The following is a 25,158-nucleotide window of genomic DNA, read 5'->3' on the forward strand; positions in this document are numbered from 1 at the left end:
TTCATATTGCAACAATTGTTTCGAGCAAAGCAGTCAGAATTTAAACTGGACCTTTTCTGCTTGTTTTTAATTCTAGGAATCACTGTTCAAAATTATCCTTATTTATCTCACACTGGGACTTGGTGTAGTTCCCAGTTTATCATCTGCGAAACTAAGAAGTAGTTGCTGGGATTGAAAAGTGTAGCCAACACCTACAGTTCCCCTAATGTACCTGTGAGGCTCTAAAAGTGAGTCAGTCCCAATAAACTCCTATGTTAAAATGTCCAGCTTTATAATTGAAATAAACATGTTTTTAGCCTGTTTAAATTTAACAGAGGCTTAAAGTTTGCATTATTCAATGTGTGACCTCTTTGGCTAACTGCTAATTGCAGGACTTTTATTGCATTATTTAGCACCTATAAGCAGATATCTGTGTATGTACAGCTCTCCCTCTTGTTCCAAATATGGTCACTTCTGGCTTGAAAAAAAGACTATAGTGGTCAAAATGTTGAGGCTTCACAAAAGGACTTTCCAAATCAATAGGAAATTAGGTCATGGTGGTTATCTAGACCCTTTTAACAACCGTCCCACAGAAAAGCTCACATTCTAATAACTGGACAGCTCATGAAAGCCTGGAGAAGTGCAGCAGCTCTTGGCTATGAGCTGTGCTTTGTCTGTATAATGACCTAACGTTAGCTCTGTAACACTGCAATATTATATATACTCTGCAACAGAAAATGCAGAAAAGGTCCCCTTTGATTAATACCGAGTTTACAAAATTACAGCTGAAATATTAAAGTGAAAGTGTAACAAAAAATATTGAATTCTTTCCTATTAAAGCTGTATCAGTAGACAATGATTAGAGTAACACCAGGATATCCTAATATTCTAATCCTATCATAATTGGGTAATATTTGGTCCTTCAGGAGCTTTTCTGGTAACAAGGCTAAACGTGGCTTAATGTGTTCTTGAGGTTTTTTGATTGATCATCAGTGGAGCGTCCTACACCTGAACAGACCAGGGGATAAAGGTTCCTGCTTCAGCCAGAGGACACTGCAATAGAAAAACAGCTGGTAAGTTCAAATATAAACAGTTTTAGGTCTCTCAGTTTCTTTTATCCAACTGACCTTTCTGCATATTTTCAATTTCTCCTTTAAAGACATGAAAAAGATTTAACCATCTCACAATGTAAAACCTAAATGTTGTCATTTGTTTCATCCATTCTTTTTTATACCCACAAAGCTGAAATACTTTTGATTTGATTTGATTTCCATAAAAGATGGCGCCGGTGAGGTCGGCTGCCGTCACGACTGCTCCGACCACTTTTTCTTTGTCTTTGTTTTTTAAGTTAGTTTTCAGCGTTTCTAAATCGGCAAAATCATCACCATTGGGTACATTAGGTATGACAGTGACACTCTTGTTTCTATTGGTTTACAATGTACTCACAATTCGAAGTTTTTAACTCCGGATCCGAGCTGGCCGAGTGAGATCTCGAGGGAGAACAAAGGGAAGCGGAGGCGGCCTAGAGGGAAGCGAGCCGGCGTCAGGAACAGGCTGAGAGCTCGTGCACACCGCACACCTCTGCCTAGCATCCTGCTCGCCAACGTCCAGTCACTGGAGAACAAGCTTGACGACCTCAGGGCCAGGATAAAGTTCCAGAGAGACATTCGGGACTGCAATCTCCTCTGCTTCACCGAGACATGGCTGAACCCAGCGGTGCCGGACCACGCCATCCAGCCGGCCGAGTTCTTCTCGGTTCACCGCATGGACAGGACACGGGACTCGGGGAAGTCAAGGGGAGGCGGCGTGTGTTTAATGGTGAACAACAACTGGTGCAACAGTGCGAACGTTGTTCCTCTCACACGCTCCTGCACACCAAATCTGGAACTACTGTCCATCATGTGTCGTCCTTTTTATCTACCTCGGGAATTTACATCGGTCATTGTAAGTGCCGTTTATATTCCACCACAAGCGGACACGGTCACCGCCTTATGCGAGCTGCATGAGGCACTCACACAGCACCAGACACAACACCGGGACGCTGCGCTTATTGTGACGGGGGACTTTAATAGCGCCAACCTCAAACGCGCAGCGCCGAACTTTTATCAACACATCACCTGCCCCACCAGAGGTGAAAGGACACTGGACCACTGCTACACTACGGTCAAGGACGGCTACAAGGCACAATCCCGCCCCCCGTTTGGCAAATCTGATCACGCCGCCATTTTCCTCATGCCAAAATACAAACAAAGGCTGAAACAGGAAGTTCCGGTTCAGAGGAAGGTCGCGCGCTGGACGGACCAATCGGTGGCCGCGTTACAGGACGCACTCGATGACGCAGACTGGGACATGTTCAGGAACAGCTCCGACGATGACGTCAACGTGTTTACGGAAGCGGTTGTGGGATTCATCGGGAAACTAGCGGATGATACCGTGGAGACAAAGACTATCACAACGTTTCCCAACCAGAAGCCGTGGGTGGATAAAACCATCCGCGACGCTCTGAGATCCCGCACCGCTGCCTACAACACGGGACTCATGACGGGGGACATGGACCCGTACAAAGCCGCGTCATATAACGTGCGGAGGGCGGTGAAAGAGGCGAAGCAGCGCTACGGGAGGAAACTAGAGTCACAACTCCAACAGAGTGACTCTAGGAGCCTGTGGCGGGGACTAAGGACAATAACGGACTATAAAGCACCAACAACCGGTATGACGAACGCGGCCGTGACTCTGGCAGACGAGCTGAACACTTTCTATGCTCGCTTCGAGGCTGCAGCTAAGGTCTCCAACAATGCTAGTGTTGGCGGCGCTAACGGCTGCAGACAGGAAGATACTGCCAGCACCGGAAACGTGCTCGTCATCTCCGAGCATGAAGTAAGGAGAGCCTTCAAGAGAGTGAACACCAGGAAAGCAGCAGGACCAGACGGCATCCCAGGTCGTATCCTCAGAGACTGCGCATACCAGCTAGCTCCTGTGTTCACTGAGATATTCAACATCTCTTTATCTCAGTCGGTGATCCCCACATGCTTCAAAGAGTCCATCATTGTTCCTGTCCCGAAGAAACCCCACCCTGCTTCTCTCAATGACTATCGCCCTGTAGCCCTCACCTCAGTAGTGATGAAGTGCTTTGAACGCCTGGTCAGAGACTTCATCATTTCTTCACTACCAGACACACTGGACCCACTACAGTTCGCTTACCGTCCAAATCGTTCCACAGACGATGCCATCTCTCATCTCCTCCACACATCACTCACTCACTTGGACACTAGAAGGGGGAATTATGTTAAAATGCTCTTCATAGACTACAGCTCTGCATTTAACACCATAATTCCCTCCACACTCACCACCAAGCTGGAGCATCTGGGACTCAGCTCATCTATGTGTCAGTGGATCTCCAACTTCCTAACTGGCAGACCACAGGCAGTAAGGATGGGCGGACATGTCTCAGCCTCCACCACTCTCAGCACTGGAGCACCCCAGGGGTGTGTTCTGAGCCCCCTGCTGTACTCTTTGTACACATATGACTGTGTGGCCACTACCAGCTCCACCACCATCATCAAGTTTGCTGACGACACCGTCGTGGTGGGCCTGATCTCTGATAACAACGAGACGGCCTACCTGAAGGAGATTAGGAATCTGGAGAACTGGTGCCAGAGGAACAACCTCCTTCTAAACGTCAGTAAGACAAAGGAGCTGATAGTGGACTTCAGCACTAAGCAGGAGAGGAACTACCAGACCCCTGTCATCAACGAGTGCCCAGTGGAGAGAGTGGACAGCTTCAAATACCTCGGAGTTCACATCACGCAGGACCTGTCATGGTCCTGTCACATCAACACCGTGGTGAAAAAGGCCCGACAGCGTCTCTACCACCTCAGACGCTTGAGAGACTTCCAACTGCCCTCCAAGGTGCTCAGGAACTTTTACTCGTGCACCATAGAGAGCATCCTGGCGGGAAACATCTTAACCTGGTTCGGGAACAGCACCATGCAGGACAGACGAGCTCTACAGAGGGTTGTGCGGTCAGCTGAGCGCACCATCCGTTCCGAGCTCCCTGACCTGCACTCAATCTACAGCAGGCGGTGCTGGACCAAGGCCAGGAAGATCGTGAAGGACCTCAGCCATCCCAACAACAGACTGTTCTCTCTGTTGAGGTCAGGAAAGCGATTCCGCTCCCTGAAGACCAACACAGAGAGACTGAGGAGGAGCTTCTTCCCGCAGGCGATACGGTCTCTCAATCACACCACCACACAGTACTGACCCACACATATGGTTCTTACACACACACTGGACTTTCTGGACTTTGTTTTTGCACAACACTGGTCACTATATTCTTCATTTCCGGTAATACTTGTACAGCTGCTGTTATTGTGTATATATATTTATATTTAGATTTCTTCATACATTCTTATATAGTTCTATATTGTGTATTGTGTATTTTGTTGTACAGTTATTTTATTTTCAACTTTAATTTATATATTTTATCTTATTCTTCCCAGTTAAATTTACCCTTCATTCTAATTTGTGTTGTACAGTTATTTCATTTTTAACCTTAATTTATATTTTATTCCTTCCTAGTTAAATTTACCCTTTTTAATTTTTCTTTTTAATTTTTCATATTTATTTCCTATCTTATTCATAGCCTTTCCTTTTTTTGTTTTCTTTGGGTCACGAGCAGTTGTCCAAGCATTTCACTGCATATCGTACTGTGTATGACTGTGTACGTGACAAATAAAATTTGAATTTGAATTTGAATTTGAATTTGAATTTGATTTTTTGATTTTTTAAATTTTTCTTTGCATGTTTATCTGGATTCTATCTCTTCAAATCTGACAACAGTGCAGTTTGAGTCAGCTGGGCAGAAAAGAAATAAAACGGTTAATCCAGAGCTGTAACAAGGCCTGATTCTCACTAAACCTTTTCATGGACAGGATGCCGTCATCGGCATAAATGCTAACAATAAAAGCTAATGGAAACTTGAACATCACAAAAAGTCTTTTGTTAAAAGTTGGAGTTATGCTGCAATGAGAACATGAACGATGTAGTTACTCTCAGTTTTATGTACTGAGTGTGTCCACTAAGACTATTTTAAAGTCTTCTGCTACATTTTTTAACTACCAGAATTATTACTGGTATCAAACTTTTATGTTGAACAACCTTTGTTCTATAATGTTCTTCACTCAGGGAATTTAGACTGGGTTGGCTTAATCATTAACATTGTTTGCACTGTTCCTTATTAACCTTTAAAAACCGCAGGTCTTACTACTTTACCAGTGGAGCTTGTCTCATCTCTCATATGGAGCCAATGTTTTTCTGATTCTCCTAATTTTGGGAAATACGTAAATTTAAACTTTTATGCCTGATTTGTCAAGCCAGATCTTTCACAAGATTTTCATACCAGTTTAGTGAAGCGGTCACTGCAGGCATTGCGGATCCTCTCGGCAGAAGCAGGGCTGTCCAATCTAAATGGCCCGGTAATCCCTGACTCTGCCCGTGCAGCACTGATGGCATCTTTGATGGCATAGAAAACTGAAGATGCCAAGAAGAGAGGAGGCTCACCTACAGCCTGGGAAAGGAAAAACAAAAAGTATAAGTCCGTTAGATCCAGGATCATCAGTTTTTAAACTGTCTTGAGCATTACCAGATTTCTTACCTTGGAGGCAAAGATGGCCTTATCATTAGGAGCATCACGAAGCAACGAGACCGTAAGCTGGGTAGGAATGTCACCGAAGGCAGGGATTTTATAAGAACCAGGACCCCGAGTGAGGAGGACTCCCTGGGGTGAATAATGAAGCTCTTCCAGGGTGAAGAGACCCAGACCCTGCATGAATGCTCCCTCAACCTAAATGTAGACATGAGGAACGAATCAGTACCATAAAAATGTGGTTTTTGTTTCTTTTATTGGTTCATTGATCCATCAGTTGTCTTTATGTATGAATAATATTTAATTACCGTATTTTCACGACCATAAGGCGCACTTAAAAGTCTTAGATTTTCTTCAAAAAGTGCGGCGCGCCCTATGTGTTGTAAGGATGACGTAGTAGAGAACACCATGAGAACGTTAAAGGGTGAAGTGTGGGCGTTGATCGTATATACCGGGACAATCGCACATACCTGTATAAAAGAACAGGTATGTGCATTATGCAGGACATCGTTGTTTTAACAACCCTGAAAATGGCAAAGAGACACGCTTACGAAGCACAGTTTAAACTGAAGGCCATCAGCTACGCGGAGGAACATGGAAATCGAGCAGCGGCGAGAGAATTTAAGATTAACGAATCGATGGTTCGCAAATGGAGGAAGCTGGAAAACAAGCTCCGGCAGGTCAAGAAAACGCAGCTGAGTTTCCGCGGACATAAGGCGAGGTGGCCCGAGTTGGAGGAAAGACTCGAGCGGTGGATCATCGAGCAAAGAGCGAGCGGGAGAAGCGTTTCGACGGTCACCATTCGGCTAAAAGCAGTTTCACTTTCACTTTTTATGAAACGGTGCCATTTTTCCATCCGGACCAGGACTACGGTAGCGCAGCAACTTCCAGCGGATTATAAGGAAAAGCTGGCCATCTTCCGCTCCTACTGCAGCAAACACATCGGCGACAAAAACATCCAGCCCAGCCACATCACAAACATGGACGAGGTCCCGCTCACTTTTGACATCCCGGTGAGTCACACTGTGGAGAAGAAGGGGACCAGCACGGTAGCGATACGCACAACGGGGTATGAAAAGTCTTCTTTTACTGTTGTGCTTGGCTGCCATGCTAATGGACAGAAACTGCCGCCTATGGTGATTTTTAAGCGAAAGACTTTGCCTAAAGAGAAGTTTCCAGCAGAAATCATCATTAAGGCAAATGAAAAGGGCTGGATGGATGAGGAAATGATGAAAGAGTGGCTGAGGGAGGTGTATGTAAGGAGACCAGGTGGTTTTTTCCACGCATCACCATCGCTGTTGATCTGTGACTCTATGCGTGCCCATCTCACAGCCGATGTGAAAAAACTTGTGAAGCAAATGAACTGTGAGCTTGCTGTCATTCCGGGAGGCCTGACAAAGGAACTCCAACCGCTGGACATCGGTGTGAACCGCCCGTTCAAAGTAAGGCTGCGAGCGGCCTGGGAGCGATGGATGACCGGTGGAGACCACAGTTTCACTAAGAGTGGAAGGCAGCGCCGGGCGAGTTACGCCACAATTTGCCAATGGATTGTAGATGCTTGGGCTAACATGTCTGCTGGCACTGTTGTTCGAGCTTTCGCAAAAGCCGGCATCGTTTCCGAGGAGCCGCACGGCACGGAAAGTGACTCTGACGGTGAAGAAAGTGAACCTGGAATGTTTGATGGAGATTTAGCGCAGCTGTTCAATTCAGACACAGAGGATGAGGACTTCGATGGGTTTGATTGATGATAAAAATGTGAGTACCAAACTTTGTTTTGCTCCTGCTTTATTTTTAAATACGCACACTTGTATGCTTGTGTGTTGTTCATGATGACGATTACCGGCAATAGCAATGTGAGTAAGGTACCGAATTCAGGTTTGCTCCCGCTTTATTTTTAAATACGCACACTTGTATGCTTGTGTGTTGTTGATGATGACGATTATTGGTAATAAAAATGTGAGTACCAAACTCAGTTTTGCTCCTGCTTTATTTTTAAATATGCACACTTGTATGCTTGTGTGTTGATGATGACGATTACCGGCAATAGAAATGTGAGTAAGGTACCGAATTCAGGTTTGCTCCCGCTTTATTTTTAAATACGCATACGGTACTTGTATGCGCCCTATGGTCCAGTGCGCCTTATGTGTGTGTTAAATACAGTAAGGGCACACATAACTGAGACTGCGCCTTTTAGCACAGTGCGCCTTATGGTCGTGAAAATACGGTATTTATTGACTACTTGAATATCTCACCTGCCCGATATCTATAGCTGGGTTGAGACTGTTGCCAACATCCATCACTATGGTGGTACTCAAGTTCTGTAAGACAAATACGTCATGAAAATATCTCAAGTCAGAATTTACCAGTAAAATTGAAAAACTGTGAAAAAGTGAAAAAAAAAATGTGGTGTTAAACACCTCAATCAGATTGACAGAGGTGATAAAATCAGTCAGAGGTCCTTAAAACGTTTTAAACATTTGATTCAAGAGTTTGAACTCAGATAAATGTAGCTGTACTTGGTGCAGACCTTATGTGATCCGGTCAAACAGTCTATCTCCACCTCTGAACAGGCCACTCCGTAGGAGAAATAGCTGAAGGCTCTGCCTGAGTTTGTTTCAAAGTCATAACCAATATCTGGAGTCCTGATAAGAAAGAGGGAAACAGTGAAACCTTTCATTTTGTTGTAATATGAAGTTAATCAATGATTCATTTGGTGAACTCACTTATAAAAACCATTTGCACTGAGGCTGACTCTGTCAAAGTAAGCTGCTTTCACCTGGTAAACAGACACAAATACACCAAGTACAGTTAAAAGATGAATATTTAATGGGAATAAACCCCCCCAAAAAAGTACTATGACAAATTTAGCCCTGTTTACCCAGTCCTCCCACGTTCCATTGGGATTCTTGGCCTTGAATGGCTCAAGACGTTTCAGCAGGATCTCGCAGGCATTCTTCAAGGCAGCACCATTGAGGTCTGAGGATGCAGAGGCAGCGGTTGCACTGGTGTTGGGAACTGTGTTGGTGCTGGTCTCTGATATGTGGATCTTTGAGGAGGGGATACCCAGAACTCTGCTGGCAACCTGAAAACACACAGCGAAGACAGTTCTGCATGCTTCTGAATGGCTGAACAGCTTCTCACTAAATTGCAGTAGTATAAAAATTGTATGCTGTTTTTATAAAGACCATAGGTATTTAAAATATTTTTTAAAAAAGTGCTTGAGAAAATTAATAAAAGCGGCAACGTTTGATACTCCGAAGGAAGTTTTTAGAGGCTATTTAATCTTATCTATGAAGAAGAATTGGTAATAAATATTTCTGTGTGTGATTCCACCAAAGGTCAGGAGAGAGAGAGTACATTTATTTCAAACATCCAATGTGATGTTTGAAATAAATATGTGGATTGTAAATAGATGAGTGGAGTCCTTTACCTGAACCATCTTGGTGTGAAGTCCTTGTCCCATTTCAGTCCCTCCATGAGTCAACAACACTGAGCCATCTGTGTAGATATGAACCAGAGCTCCAGCCTGAAGACAAATCAAAACAACCAATCAAGGCTGCTCACGATAAAAGAATAATAGGAACTGTTTAAACTTAAAATATTTGTTTGTTTGTGTATCAGACCTGGTTTAGGAAAAGTGCAGTGAAGCTGATGCCAAATTTGGTAGGAACAACAGCAATTCCCCGTTTGGTCCATCGGTTCTGTCTGCCCAGAAAACAGAAAATGATCATTTTGAAAAAGTAAGTTTCATGTTTTTATTTCTTTGCTTAAACCTTTTTGCCTCTCATCCCACAAAGTACATTTTTAGAAGTTATGCAGACTAGATAATTATTACCTCTTGCGTTGCTAAAATTGCTTCTAAACTTGTTCTTATCCACTCAAAAGTACTGAAATTTTGGTCTAAATAACTTGCTCTTACCTGTTGTAGAGGTCAATGGCAATTCGACGTTGCTGGTATCCAGAGCGTGACATGCATTCATCCCAGCAGCGGTCTAAGGTGATCTGGTCCAGGACTTGATTAAATGGAGTTGAATCGCCTTTCATATACAAGTTCAACCGCCGAACCTACAGGAGGATGGAGACACTGACTGGACTGCCATTCATTAACCAGACTTAGTTGTTCATCCAACTTCAGTTATCCACCAACCTCCTCAGGCGACTTCCCCAGACTCTGAGCCACATCGGTCATCCAGCTCTCTGCCACCATCATACCCTGTGGCCCTCCAAAGCCTCTGAAAGCGGTGTTGGATGGCAGGTTGGTGCGGCACAGGAAACCTCGGCCACGTATATTTGGCACTCTATATGAGTTCTCCATGTGAAACAGAGATCGCTCCACAATCTTTTTGAATACACAGCTAACTTTAGGGTGTTATCAGCATACCATGTAATTAGATGAATAAGGTCTGTGGTTCATAATAATACTCACTGCCTGAGAGAGATCCATGGAGTTTCCAGCATTACCATAGTACGTCACATCCAGGGCAACAACTCTCCCACTGTTTAGAAACCCAACCTGCAGCAAGAGAAAAGGATCAGTAAAATAACCTTCAAAAAATAAAATTACTGCCATAAGTATTATAGCTGCTGCTACTGCCAACACTGATAGTAGTACTATTCCTCATACCTTATATTTACCATAGAAGGGATGTCTTCCTCCAGTAATTAGCATGTCCTCGTCTCTGTCCAACATACACCTGACAGGCCTCTTCAGTCTGAAGCACAGAAAGCCAGATTCTTATCAATGTTAGATTCTTGAGGTTTTAAAAATTGATGGACTTACTTATTTGCTGCCACAGCAACCACAGTGGATAGCAAAGTGGTCCGCGATTCTTTTCCTCCAAAACCTCCGCCCATCCTCTTCACGCGGACCACCACCCTGTTTGCAGGGACACCCAATGCCATTGCCACCAGAGACTGAATCAGAGACACACTTATAGGTTAATTTATTACATCTTATTTTGTGTGTGTTTTTATGCTATTGTTACCTGTGTTTTGGAGCATTGGAGTTACCTGTGTATGGGTGGGTGCCTGGGTGGAAACAAAGAGCTCCATCTCTCCATCCTCTCCTCGGGGAACAGCCAGAGTAACATTTGTCTCCAAGTAGAAATGCTCCTGACCACCGATGTGCATCTCACCTGACAGACAGCAAATCAAAAATTAATGCCAGCTGGAAAAGTGAGGAGTCACATAGAGTCACAGAGACAGTCCTACCCTCCAGGATGTGGTCAGCATGTTTAAACCCCAACTCCAAATCCCCCTTTTGTATGGTTCTGATTGGCTGATAGAAGGACTGGGTAGCAATAGCCTCCTGTCAATCAAACCAACACAACATTTTATTTTAAGCATAAAAGTCAAAATTTAAATAATATTATTTTATGGTTCTCAGCTGCCAGAAACACACAAAGTTACAACATTTTACTGGACTTTATGCAATAAAAAAGATAGGTACATATTCTAGAGGTAGATTATATTCTACACTAAGTACACAACAGAAAATGCTTTAAAAGTGAAGCTAGAAATTATTGAAATACATAGAATAGAATGAAATGATTAAAAATTCAACAATGTTAACTGTAAGTGCAAATTTATTTTATAATGTAAATTTAAGTTACATTTAATTTAATTTTTTCTTTAAATGTAAATTTACATTGAGAAATTAAGATGGTAGCAGATTTATTTTTGTGTCAAATTACATCGACATGTTTAAAATGTTACATCAGCATTCACTCTGGATACATAACCATCAAAGATCATCAATGATTGGTCAATAGCAGCTCAGGTGTGTCAGCTCTCACCTGTATGGTTATGACAGGCTGCCGCTCTTCATACTCGATCCTCACGGCTTTGGCGGCTCTCTGAGCTTGAAGCTGAGTTTTGGCCACCACAGCACCAATGATATGACCCACACAAGTCACCTGCACACAGGACAGACGAGATATCAACCTCAACCCTACAAAGCCTGATGATTGGTTGGAAGAAAACAAACCTCGCCGTCAGCAAGGACAGTCTCATCAAATTTGAGAGATCCGGCGGTGTTACTGCCGGGGATGTCATCAGCAAACAGGAAGCAGACGACACCAGGGCAACGCTCAGCACCTGACGTGTCTATAGACCTGTAACACATAACTGGTTACACATGACATATATCTGTTGGACAGGTGAGTGTAGTACAGGGGTGTTTTCTACAGGTGTCTTACAATATTCGAGCGTGGGCCTTGCTGCTGGTGATGAGTGACAGGTAGAGCTCGTTCTCGTACAGCGGCACGTCATCGCAGTAAACCGCCTCACCTGTCGCCTGCTTCATGGCCGACAGGTGCATTATGGGACGGCCCACCACATCATCCTGGCTCTGCCCCTTTGCCACGGCCTACAAGAGGAGAATCGAAATACATACATGGACAATAAATCTCAATCTGTTACATTTCCAGAGATTATATATGTATAAATATTTACTTTAATTAAACTCTGAATTTTCATAGAAAATTGAAAAATTAGAATATTTTGTAGACATTCATTTAAGAATAACATAAAACACTTTGTTGTACCTGGTAGATCTGAACGCTGGATGGCGTCTCTGGATGGTACACTTCAGTCGCACTCAGACAATCTGAGGTGACCTCGGTCACCTTTAGCCCCTGAGAGATGGACCAATGAGATGCTGTTAAAAACAATCACATGACAATTGTTGTTTAAATCTGATGATGGGAAACAGACAGACCTGCAGTCGGAGCTTCTGCAGCACTGTCAGGTAGAACTTGTAGAAGAGGCTCAGAGTTAAAGTTCTTCGGTATGTCACCATGCCACCCGGCACAGACGGATCCAGGCTCATCTCCTCAGCCATTGAGTTGCAAGCCTCCTCTAGAAGCTCCTCTCCCCACGGCCTGTACGATACCAAACATTCTTACAGCCTTCTATCCTTCCTTCTTATTTTTCTTCTTTGTTACTTTCCTTTCTTTTCCTTTCCTTTTTTGTTCATCCTGACCTTTGTCCCTTTTTTACTTCCTCCCTTCTTTAACTGCTTAATGACTTTCTTTCATTCATCTTATGTGCTTACGTCCTTTCATATTTTTCCTTCCTCCCATCATTCCTGCTACCTTCCTTTCTTTCTTCTTAAATCATCACTTCTTTTGATAATTTCTTGATTCCTTCCCTGTATACTTATTTCCATTTTCTTCCATTCCTTCCTTCCTCCCTTCTCTATTTTTATCTTTCTTTCCTTTGACTCCTTCTTACCTTCCAATCAGTCTGTTTGCCGTCTTCTTAGCCAGTACTGTGGTCGGTGCCATGCCACCAAAACTCAGCCTCAGGTTCTCAACAACATCGGTCCCAGGGGTGAAGGTGACGCTCATCGCTGCTGTGACGATACTGATGTCATCCTCACGGCGAGGGGATTGTTTGTAGGCAGACACAAACTGAGTCTGCAGGTAGAAAACAAAGTCGCTGACTGACAGAACACATGAGGTGGTCACAGGAAATGGTTGGAGGGGTTTAAATGTAACAGGAAGTAATTGCATCAACAAAACTGCTTCGACCTTTTTGCTGTATGGGATATGAATTGAGAGTAGGATCTGCTGAGGTCGCAGAGCTGTCCTCCTGTAACCTGTGAAGAACCCATCATCCATCTGAACCTCACGGCTTCCATCTGAAGGACAGTCAGAGGTCAAAAGCGAGGGTCAACAAGACAAAACACATGGAAGCCACAAAAACAGCTGGTTGTCAATGGTAATTCTTATTCAAACATTTATACAGTTATTATTATGAACATGTAAACTACAGCTTAGAGAAATGTAACCAGGAAACAGCTGAATTTCCTGTGAGCAGCGCCTGGCACATGATAGATGATCAGACACTTGATCACTGTGAGACTGAAGAAAAACCTAAAATCAGGCAGCTTCTCAGGCAGGCTCTGAATGAGATTTGTCTGATGTTTTTTCTGGAGGTTTACCTTGAATGGATAGTTTAGTTTGAATTTTTATCAGCACCTTATGTCAACCAGAATAAAAGTGTGTGCTGTTACCTTTGTCCACCAGAGTGAGCTTGCAGCCGGCTGCCATAAAGACCGGGTTCAGGTCCGATATGGGGCTGGCTGTCATGATGTTTCCACCGACAGCCTGAAAAACACGACACAATCACGTCTTATCACAATGTCACAGAAAACAAGACAGTCTCAACTTTTTATATCACAGTAATGTTTTTATGATGTAAGGTGTTCTTTAAAGTTATAGGCATGATTCAGTAGCTATTGTTGAGCAAAACTCCTTTTTCAAAATCATACTGGATTAAATTTGCTTCTAAATTTACTCTATACCCAGTCATTGAGGGCTTGTGAACAACAAAATAGCTCTGTGTATTTACTGGTATATTTCTACTAAGCTACAGTGGGTATTTCCTTGGAAAAGTCCAAATGCAACTGAATGCAAATTGCTCTGTATATTTTTGCCACATCCAAGACGAATGAAACTTCCCACTAACTTGGTGTATGTCATAGAAGAAATGTTTTCTCTTACAGGGCATCAACCACAAACCTCTTACTACCTCTCTGTATGTACCCTAAACTCCCCCATGAAACCTGCATATATTGGGATGTTCCCACTCTCTTGCCCCCTAAAGTACTTTCTTGTTTTCACACACCTCCTGTACTATCATAGAAATTATATAATTGTTTGAAACACTCCATAATCCCCAAAGCTAAACCTTAATTGTCATTGGACCAGAGTATCATTGAAAATGTCAATTAACTTTGAAATTATTGACATTTTCTGCTGTCTCTGCGTATTGATTGGTGATGTTACACTCTCCATTGGCCCCTCATGCCTAGGCACACTGGGTATCTCTTCAAAAAGGTCCATTATAACATAGAACCTAAATTTACCCCACCAAAGTACCCACTTGTGTCTTGGAAAAGGTCTAGTGTCCTAGAATCAAACAACTTTTGTACCAGTCAGTCCAGGTAACTCACCGCTACATTACGAATCTGCACTCCAGCAAACCAGCGCAGCTGCTCCAGGACAGCGAGGAACACTTCAGTCTTATGAGGAGGAAGACTTTCCACTGCCTGCCTCAGCACCACCGCCATGTGGCTGAGAGTGCATGCTGCACCAAACACAATCCCTGAAACAAAGAGATTTTCTCATCACTGCTTCTTCTCCCATCGCCGAGCTACAGCAACCGTTAACCTTTTTGATTTAGAAGACAATCTGACATGTTCTCTTAACACTTACTCTTCAGTGATAAGAACCAGTTTGCCTTCTTATTTACTTTCCACTTTCTTATTTAATTCATTCATTTGCAATCAGAAGGAAACGTTTATTAGCAGTGGTATCAACGTGAGTTGTACTCACCATCTTCAGTGTGAGTCACTGCGCTCAGTTCAGGAATGAAGGTTGGAGCTAGGATGACTGGGTAAACCATGTTCTTAAACTTAACTTCAACACCTGAAGGCATAAATGAAAGAGTGAATGAGTCAGTAAGTTAGTATTTATCTGAGTAAATGAGTGCTAATTGTGAAATGAAGGAGTGAATGAATGATCTGAGTGAACCAGACTGACCAACTTCGGTGTTTCCCACCACCACACGGGCATCTGGATGTTTCCATTTCAGATTCAGAAACTCATCCAGACTGTCAGGCTGCAGCCATGTCATTCGCTCACCATGGAAACACAGCGAATGTGGCTTCCGATCTTTAGAGAGAGTCTAGGTGGAATAAAGTGGAAGGAGAGGGACAAACACAATGTGCGAAATCAGTTCATTATACATATCAATAGCACAACAAATGACTGGAGGGAAACTGTGGAACTACAGCTCACATGGTGCTTATGGAAATGTAGCTTGATGTGTCACAGCCACATCTGAAGCTTCACCTGCCTTTGTTTAGTGATCAAATCAGCCAGAGCTCAAGAACTAACTTCCTGTTACACCTGGATGCACCCATCTGTTTCTCAGGATCTTGGCCTCATGTTCAAATCAAATCAAGGTTCTATGTTTGCTTGTATACTGATAATTTTCACATTTGTATGGAGGACGAGAATCATGTTTAGTAAGTTCAGTTTGAGTTCAGCATTTAAGATATTTAGTTGAAAACTCTGTTTTACTATAATATCAAATACCTTTGCAATATAGGAGGTCAGGTCAGGTCTTTGCTGGCACAAATATTTATATGAAGGGACCACGCATTGGCCGTTTAGCCATTCTGTTTCCATTATGTCATTTTACATTTACACAGGTGCTTTAGAAGAAAAGACGTCCATATGGAAAATGGTAGATGTTGATGTTTTTTTTAGGTTTAACCCATCAACGTCAAGACCTCCTAGCATTTTTTTTCAGAAGCTCCTACACCTAGAGTAGGTACTTTGTTTTTTTCCCAAAATTACCCCAACGTGATTGTGCTTGATTGTGTGCTTGGGTTTGTGTGAATTTACCATGAGTTCAGGAGGAAAGATGACTTCCTGCGTGGGGTCAAAGGGTGCAAATTCTGCAGGGTTAAAAAGAGACGTAGCTTCCTGTGTAAAAACATACACACAGTTTACATCCAAATACCTTCAACAGGCTGTTCAATAGTTTTTAACAACAAGAATGAAGATCACTTACTTTGATTTGCTCCTCTGAACCATTCTGTGCTCCATTCACATTACTCATACAGCAGCCATTTTTCTGCCCCCTCCCTCCACAGCATCCCCCCTCCTGGAGGAAAACACACAAACGGACTGTCATCAACAGAGTAATGGCAAAAATAAATCTTCTCCATGGGTGTCTTCTCACCACAGTGAAAGTCTTGTATCCTTCCAGTATTGGCCTGTATCCAGTGCAACGACACAGATTTCCTGAAAATGTGATCATTTGTGTTGAAACATCAGGTCTGATTACTGCTACCTAGTTTCTTTCCCTATTCAATAAACAACAAAAGTCAGTCTGTCTCTGGCAGGACCTTGGAAAGCCTCCTCCATATCGGCCATCTTAGGTGTGGGATTGTTCCTCAGCAGGGCGTACATGGACATGACGATACCTGGCGTGCAGAAACCACACTGAGAGCCATGAGCCTTTGCAATTCGTTCCTAAATGATGAAAAAAAAAAACACCCATTAGGGGAAATATTTACAAAAGTAAATACATGTACAAGCATTTACAGCATTTGAAGCCTCAGATTTCTTAGGAAAACATTGTAATGGTTCCTCAACATTTTTCTTCAACGGCAATTCCATTAGGAAGGAAACTAGTTTTAGCTAGCATTAGCCAGAGGATGACAGCATGGTGTCAGATTTCAGCCAAAAACCAAATAATTCCTCCATGAATTATTAGAGAAAACTGCAAAGTTTCACATTGCTACAGGTTATATTAAAGTCCATTTAAATATTTTCAAAAAAAACAATTTAATACCTGAAAAAGTTGCTTCATTAGTAACTTTGTACAAATATACAAATAATTAATTGAGTAAAAATGCTTTGTTAGAAGGAGGTAATGAAGTCATTTTCCAGCTGGTAGGTAAAATTTCTTCCCCCTGGTGGTCAAACATCGACAAATGCCTCTTTAATACAGGTCATTAAGGCAATATGTTACCATGGAAACTTGTTTCTAAGTTCCTTATGTTCCTTTGTGTTCAGGGGTCCGTTCTTTGTACCTCGCTTACTACATCCAAGATCAAATCATCGCGCCAACTTTGAGCTCGCTATTCCGGTTCTCCGAACACACCTGTTGTTGACGATTAGTATAGCTGGATGAAGTAATGTGAGATCACTGGGTGGCTTAACAGGGGCTACGCATCGATAGTAGAAACATTGATCGGCAACCCTTTGATTGGTCGGCGAAAATGTCGAAGGAGCGCGCTCAGTATTTTTCGGCAGCAGAGGAAGAACTCCTGAGTGAGGGATTTCAGGAGTTTCAGAGGTTAATCAGAACGCAAGGCTGCAAAAGCAAGGAGAGAGGGCTGGCAGAAAGTTGCTGACAAATTAAACTCGTAAGTAATTTAATAATAATAATGGATTGGATTTATATAGCGCTTTTCAAGGCACCCAAAGAGCTTTACAATGCCACTATTCATTCACTCTCACATTCACACACTGGTGGAGGCAGCTACGGTTGTAGCCACAGCTGCCCTGGGGCAGACTGGCAGAAGCCAGGCTGCCATATCGCGCCATCGGCCCCTCTGGCCAACACCAGTAGGCGGTAGGGTAGATTTATCATATCACACTATAATATCCAATATTATATTACATTATATCCTCTTTCACATTAGAGCCACAACAGGACCCACTAGAACATGGGAACAAGTAAAAGTGAAATATAAGAATATTCTACAGAATGGTAATATTCATCACTTATATTGCTTTTCGTCTCTTGGAAAGAGACCCTGAAATAATCTGTTTGTTTGTTTATAACAGCAACCAAGAAAAGGGCAGAGCAAAAAAAAGACAGGTGGTGGTCCTGCACCCCCTCGTCAACAAGTCGGTTAAGTAAATAATACCCTCACGGGAAAATCGATATCTCTCAATGAGCACACTGTCGCGCTGAGCTAAAGGATCCTGTCTATCCCGCAATATACGCTGAATTCTGAGGACTCTCCTTATCAATCTTGCACCTTCTGCAATGGGTGGCTCGCGTATACGGACAGGACATGGCTGCGACAGACTTCCCAAATCCACCTTCGCTTTTATAGCCATGGTCTCTCATCTTGATTACACGACGTAATTTACAATTACTACTCTAAAATATGAATTACATCTGAAATAATCAAATACATGAAATGGAATGATTATTAGTACATTTCCCTTTTTTTAGGAAATGACCTGTATGTATCTGTATGAAATCAATAAAAGAATCAAGTACTGCATTATCTTTAGTTACATTGATAATATTTATTTATGGAGAAACAGTGGTAAAATATCGCTGTTGCTTTCGTATACATGAAGCGGACATACCTGAGTGGCCGCGATCTAATCTTGTTTACATAAAGTAAGCCTGCTCCCGAGCAGGTTTACGCTTACGGATCTGTTGCTATGACAGCAAGTCCCGGATGAGCTTCGGAGAACCGAACTGTTAGGTATTTTAGTACCATGGGAGCATTTACTGGATATTGTTTTATAGTGACATTATACAGGAAAACTCTGTCATTCAATAAGGCCCCTTTGTTTTAGTTATTTTTCTCTTTGACCCAAGAATTGATGTGTGAGAATCACAGGCTGGTACAAGGTTGAAATACCACAGAGATCACTCCCTCAGCTACATTAGTTTCTAAATCTCTTAGGAGACGCCTGTTGAAGGCCAGATGGTTTGTTTCAGAATTCACTAATGAAAGAACTCTTTATTTCGTGCCTTGAAAATATGTCGCTGAGATAATCATAATTGTAGCTGAACTGATAAACTATACAAAGGGTGCTTCTTCACCCAAGGGCAGGAAGACGCTCCCTTATCTTGGTCTGTACTGGTTTAAACTGAGAATCTGCTGACTCATGAATTTTTCCCTCTATATAAACTATTGTACTTGAGAATAAAGTTGAGTCGATTTGGGAAGACAACCTGAAGCAGTCTCTGTTTTCTTGTTCTCCCAAGCTGCTCCCGAGCTCGTACTAACACGCTGAATGGCATGCTTGAATGTTACTTGAGAATATATTTGACTGTGTTACAGATTAAGGTACAATCTCTGCTGATAGACGCCCACGCCTCGGAGGAAGCCGATCCACGGATTAGGCCCTGGAAGCCGTTTCCTTCACGAACGATCCAAGATCACGCGAAATCGTCAACAATCAAATCCAGCTAACTTACTTAGCGAGGTACGAAGAACGGACCCCAGGTATGTGTTGTTTTTTTGTTGTTTTTTCTAACCTGGACAGGGTGCAACTTCCTCGCCACGCTGCCGATTCCCTCCACAGTCGTCACGGCCACCAGGTGCAGGGAGCAGAGAGGGGCCAGGCAGGCGTTGATGGCGTAATGACTGGATGCAGTTAAAGACTGTTCACGTGCTCTCAAATGTTTTATTCAGCAGCTGTGAAATCAGTTTGTTATGGATGGAGCACATGAGTGCAGCTGATCGACATACATACATTTTAAACATGCATGTATAAACACATTCAGAGTAAGGATACAGCAGCTGCTTAGTGTGTGTTTGGTATCTGGACAGCATTACAGTACAGGCTCCACAGCCGCCCTCAGCACAGCCCAGCTTGGTTCCTGTTAGACCCACTGAACACACACACACACACACACACACACACACACACATTTTTACTGTGAAATCACTAAATCACTGGATGTGGTCATGAAGCGTGTCGGAGTACAGTTATGCTCTCAGAGACCGGCTGTAAAACCTGAATCAGCAACTCTGACTGTTACTGAACACGTCACTGAGATGAGATGTTCTCATACGACATGATACTCGACTCATTTTGTCTTTGTGTGGAATATAAACAGATATATACAAGTACTGGCAGGCTACTGCAGCCATAAACAGGTCAAGTATAAGACTTTAAAAGACATTTTAAAACCACTTTTAAAGAAATTTAAGAATGAACATACAAACGAAATACACAATAAGAGGGAAAATGATGTTCTTCCAAGTATAAGGAATAGCAATGTGTTTTGATCCTGGTGTGTACTAAAATTACGCTATTTGGTTTAGACACTGAACTCAGAGTTAAACATTAAAAACGATTCTGTGAGGTTTAGGAAAAGACTAACACAACTATAAATGATTACTTTTAGGTGACAGATTACTCTCAAAAAAGTGCCAAAGATAACCTTGTGTTCAAGAGCATCATCCCATTTTCCTGAGCTTTAGGACACCTTTGACATACATTTGTAAGCATTTTTACAGAGAATAATTGTTGCTCCAAAGCCATCTGCTTGCTAGCAGGGCCTTCTTCATCATTGTCTCCATCCAGGGCCAGGTCAGGCTGAAAGGGCTGAGGAATTTTGTATTGATTTGGGATTATGGAATGGAGCTATATGCTGGAAATCATTTCAGTAAATAATTTGAGACCGATCAAACACAGTTTTCAGGTTTTTTTTACAAATCTCTAATCACTCTCATAGAACTAAAAATGCTGCTCTGTAATTGGTTCAGGTGCTTCAAAAAGCACTAGAGACCCTTTATTGGGTAATTTGCATCCAGGATAACCTGTTATTCTAAGTGCTATACAAATGAAAAAATAGGTGTTAGTTTGGTTCTAAATAATCTGAAATCTGTTGTTGCTGCTCTCATTGTAACATTTATAGAATAATAATGAACGTAAACTTGTAACCACAGCATTTACAAGAATATTGTTGCAACAGAAAATTGCAGATAGCAGTCTCAGTGAATAGCTGTAATTCAACAAACTGCAAGAAGAAGCTTCCGAACTGTGGATGGAATATTTCTTGGAATTTTTTTTGTAAAACCTAAAAAGTGTGATGCTCTGAATCTGTTTAATTTCTCTGGCTTTAGGTGGCTTTAGTCACCTAAAGCCAACATAAAGTGGCTTTAGGAGACTCTTCTGATTTGGTGCTATATAAATAAGATTTAAATAAACTGAACTAAAAATCAAAGTTGGGAATATGTTTTTATATTTATACCCATTAGTAACAAACTGTACACTTGTGGTATACACATCTAATGGTGAACAATACTGCACAATTTTGGTATGATTGCTTTCATTTCCTGTAATTAGCTCCTTTTATTTACTATTATTAAAGGCAATTTAATAGTTCCTGTGAATTCAATTTCCTCTAGTGGGACACGAAAGATACTGCTGTGCTGTGAGGGCAGTCTGAAACATCAGTCACAGTTTAATATTTCATAAATTATGAAATACAAATGACAGATGAACACTCAGGAAATGAGAGAGGAAAGCTTTCTGGCACAAATCCCAAATGCTGGAAAGTGCTGGACTTTGACTGTTTGATTGCAGAGACAGTCACTGACCCCGCAGCCGCTCATCATGAGAAAAACAATAAACCAAACCAGCTCTTAAAAACCCCACTGATTTAAACATCTGTATTCATATTAAAGACATCAACAGCTGCATTATTGGGTTAGGTTGTTACTTTGGGTTCTTCCTCTTTTTCTTCATGTAGTGTGCGCGAGGCTGAAGGTGGAAACGTGACCAGTGACAGAAAAAGATAAACAGGACTGTCTGCACAGTGAAAAAGACAAGGCTGAACTTGAACTTGAAAAAACCACTGACTGAGGACAAAGTCTATCTACCACTACACTATATGTGTTACTCTATAGATTATACTACACACTGTACAGACGTGTGTGTGTTTTTATGTGTGATCATACATTTTCTCCGCAGATATGTCAGCAGGGTCATCTCAGGGTCTGCGTTCTTCTCAACAATCTGCAGCACAAACACAAATCAATCTTCCAGAGTACAAAGAAGCTCAAAAGTTACATTTTAATCAACATGAAAAGACTAAAAATACACAGAAAAATACACCAGGACATATAAATCAGTGTTTTACAGTTAATTATCAACAAGTTATTCACTGCTCTGAGACAGAAAAGTGATGGCAGCTGAGGTAAACTGAGTGCAGCTCATGTCCTTCCAGTTTAAATTTACAGAAACAAACTAACAGTCAGTTACCAGGAGGACGCTGCAGCTATAAAGTCAAAATAAACGTAATTTACATTAATCGAACATTCTGAATCAGAAATAAAACATTAAATGTTGGTCTAGATTTTAGTAAATAAAAATATACTAAAACTTGCATGGACTCTGGTTTAAGCGTAGTATAACTGACCAATGTAACATTCTGAATATTTTGAATTAATCCTGTATTTTAATGAATGAATCTTTCATTTTGCTCCCTCTCACAAACATTAAAGCTTTCACTGAGTATCAGCTACACATGCACAGCTTACTATGTTTTATTTTACCAGCTTTTTTGTGTTTGTCTCACTTATCAGAAGCAAACTGAATGTCATTATGTGTTTTTAATGCACCGTGTCGCCTGTAAGTCATCAATGTTTTGCTTTCACCAACATTTTGTTCCACATTCTGAAATACTTCAATTTTTCATCCCAACTTTTTATTCAGCTGAACAAACTTCTGTTTTTTCTAATTACTTTACTAGTTTTTTGCTCATTTGTTCTTTTATTTGTGAAAAAATATAACATTAATAGAATCAATTTACTTGGATTACAATAAAAAAAAAATCAGGAGATTCAGCTGCAATTTGAAGCACAGTCTAAATTCTTACATAATTAAGTGTTCATGATCTTTGTTATCGTTAAGATGGATTAAGCATGATATAAATGTTACAGAGGCAGACTGAGATCACAGTAAAGTCACTACGAATGAGCTAAAAGATGAATATTTTTACCTTCTTCCCATTAACAAAGAAGATGAGTTCATCAGACCCAGACCGGGTCTTGGTTCCTGTCCGGTCCCCCATGTTGCCGGTCTCCTGTGCCCTCTCCATGGTGCTGGTGTTTCTGGTCTTTAATGATCCGGCCTCGTGGGTTCAGTTATCTGGAGGGAGGCATGTCCTGTCCGGCCCCCCTTCTCCTCCCACAAAAACCTGAAGGTGCGTTCTGGAGTGTAGCAATCCCTCAGATGTTTCGATCGCGCTCAATAATCAAACGTTAAGTCATGATCAGTCAGACTGATAAAGTCTGAAACTTCTTTCCCCTCACTTAAAAAAATAAATAAAAATGTGTGAATGACCTGCAGAACTAACATTGCAGATGTTCCTGTTCTGAACAATTATTCACAGCTATGAGCATACCTGGAGGTCAAAGGTCACAGTCCTGTATAATAGTTGTGTAATAGCTGTAAACTAGTTACTGGATAACTATTATACAAATTTCAAGCTGACACAGCAGCTCACGAGTTCCAGTCTGTCAGGTCAGCTTCCTGCTCAGTTTTTATTTACCTTGAAATAAAGACTGAAAATGTATCTTTGCATTTGACAGAACCCTCAAACTACATCTATTGACATCAAATACACATGAAAATCATGGTAAATCACAGCCTATCAGCAGCTTTAATGAACAATGACTGGAAACAACAACAAAGTCCTCCCCACTGAAGGTCACAGCCAGAAAACAAACTGTGATTGAATAAAGATGGAAATAGAGACAAAACCAGAAATTCAAATTTAAAATATGTAACAACAAGATCTATGTAATAAACAATGATGATATTAAAGTAAATATAAAACAGATGACTATGAAAACATACTAACATACTCAAATGGAAAAATGAAATACATAATAATAAACTCAGAATTCAAATGTACATAAATAATGAAAAGAATTATAATTTGTAGTATGAATATAATTCAACAATAAATACTGACAAAACAATAAAAAGAAGTAAAAGGTATAAAATGCAACAAATACAGTGAAAACATTTCCTTAAAGTTAAAGTTTTTTTTAAACATAACACCAGTTTTTAAGAGTTTATTCATTTTAAAGAGTTTAAATCCACTACATCGCCATCAGCTCAAAGTGTAAAACAATTAATTCAGTGATTTTAAACTTTATATCATTATTATTATTATTATTATTAGATGGTTTATATTAGACTGTAGAGCGGAAATATTTATTCATGTCACAAGACCTGTCAGCCAACATGCAGTTTTATAACACAGCACAATGAATAGACTGCTTTCTCCTCACACATACATTAGCATCAGATCACTCACAGACTCATGTGATCTGGATTCCAGCTGTGAATCCATTTGATTTGCCCTCCGTAGCCTCAAAGGCCCCCGCTTATAGTCAGGAGATGCTGATAAATGAAAGTTCAACCAGACTCCACACAATTATTCTGCTTCTCTGTTACACATGTACATGGATGTGTTTGTTGTGGAGGATTTTAAGGTTTATACAAGAGACAAATAGAACTGTTTTGCCTATAAACAACTGACTTTTAAATTCACAGTTACAGTGGGCCTATGACTGAGCCCTGAGGTACATCATATTTAATGGCGCTGGCTACAATCTTCACATGAGGTTAGCCAACAAATATTAACGGTGAAAGTCGTTTTGAAAGTAGTAGTGAATGAGTTCTTATGCCATTTGTGCCATTCTAGTTTGATTTGCTAACAGAAAGCATTTAGTGTTTGTACAACCCGAAAGTTTCCTAAAACACATTTTCCATCTCAGTCCGCTTATGGCAAAAACAAATAAAATTCTCTTTATATTATAAGGTTTTTCACAACATGATATGAATCAACCATGAACTTGAACAAGTACTTAGTAGGTCTTTCAATTAGGTAAAGAAAACCTCAGCAGAACTACAAAACATGACATACTGAACCATTTTATTATTTTTTAAACAAAAATTAAGCCAGAATGCACAAGTAGTGTGTGAAACACACGGAAAGCTGGTGGTTTGGAAGGGCTGCCTTCCAAAATTTAAACACAGTTTAGGTTTGCAAAGTAGCATCTGAACAACCCACAAGACTTCTGGAACAATGTCTATTGGACAGACAAGACCAAAGTGGAGATGTCTGGTCGTAATGCACAAAACCAAACACACCGTTTCAGCACAAACACTTCATACTAACCATGAGCAATTGGTCTTGTGGTTTTGCAACAGGACTCGGGCAGTTGCTGA

The 25,158-nt window shown here is 41.4% G+C and overlaps 1 protein-coding gene across 2 annotated transcripts; it reads right to left on the bottom strand.

The window, feature by feature from the left end:
- Positions 1 to 57: 57 nt before the first annotated feature.
- On the bottom strand, positions 58 to 23,287 carry xdh (xanthine dehydrogenase). Of its 2 annotated transcripts, XM_040051550.1 has the most exons (35): positions 22,916 to 23,287; positions 21,873 to 21,930; positions 19,699 to 19,795; positions 19,439 to 19,547; positions 16,548 to 16,674; positions 16,382 to 16,443; positions 16,211 to 16,303; positions 16,042 to 16,122; positions 15,172 to 15,316; positions 14,965 to 15,057; positions 14,583 to 14,734; positions 13,641 to 13,734; positions 13,156 to 13,265; positions 12,857 to 13,041; positions 12,342 to 12,504; positions 12,169 to 12,258; positions 11,821 to 11,990; positions 11,610 to 11,736; positions 11,419 to 11,538; positions 10,835 to 10,931; positions 10,634 to 10,758; positions 10,404 to 10,537; positions 10,248 to 10,335; positions 10,050 to 10,136; positions 9,771 to 9,962; positions 9,543 to 9,688; positions 9,247 to 9,328; positions 9,054 to 9,149; positions 8,502 to 8,705; positions 8,347 to 8,399; positions 8,151 to 8,265; positions 7,876 to 7,941; positions 5,633 to 5,821; positions 5,378 to 5,545; positions 58 to 1,032 (listed from the first exon to the last, which is right to left on the bottom strand). In XM_040051550.1, exons 1-35 carry the CDS (start codon positions 23,012 to 23,014, stop codon positions 982 to 984), a joined length of 4,068 nt encoding a protein of 1,355 aa, XP_039907484.1. In that variant the 5' UTR covers positions 23,015 to 23,287; the 3' UTR covers positions 58 to 981. The 2 variants fall into 2 exon arrangements, with proteins under 2 accessions (XP_039907484.1, XP_039907485.1); XM_040051551.1 differs by lacking the exons at positions 19,439 to 19,547; positions 19,699 to 19,795; positions 21,873 to 21,930; positions 22,916 to 23,287 and adding an exon at positions 16,997 to 17,336.
- Positions 23,288 to 25,158: the final 1,871 nt, after the last annotated feature.

The sequence above is a fragment of the Simochromis diagramma genome, unplaced genomic scaffold, assembly GCF_900408965.1.
Source record: "Simochromis diagramma unplaced genomic scaffold, fSimDia1.1 OVJJ01000107.1, whole genome shotgun sequence".
Classification (NCBI taxonomy): domain Eukaryota; kingdom Metazoa; phylum Chordata; class Actinopteri; order Cichliformes; family Cichlidae; genus Simochromis; species Simochromis diagramma.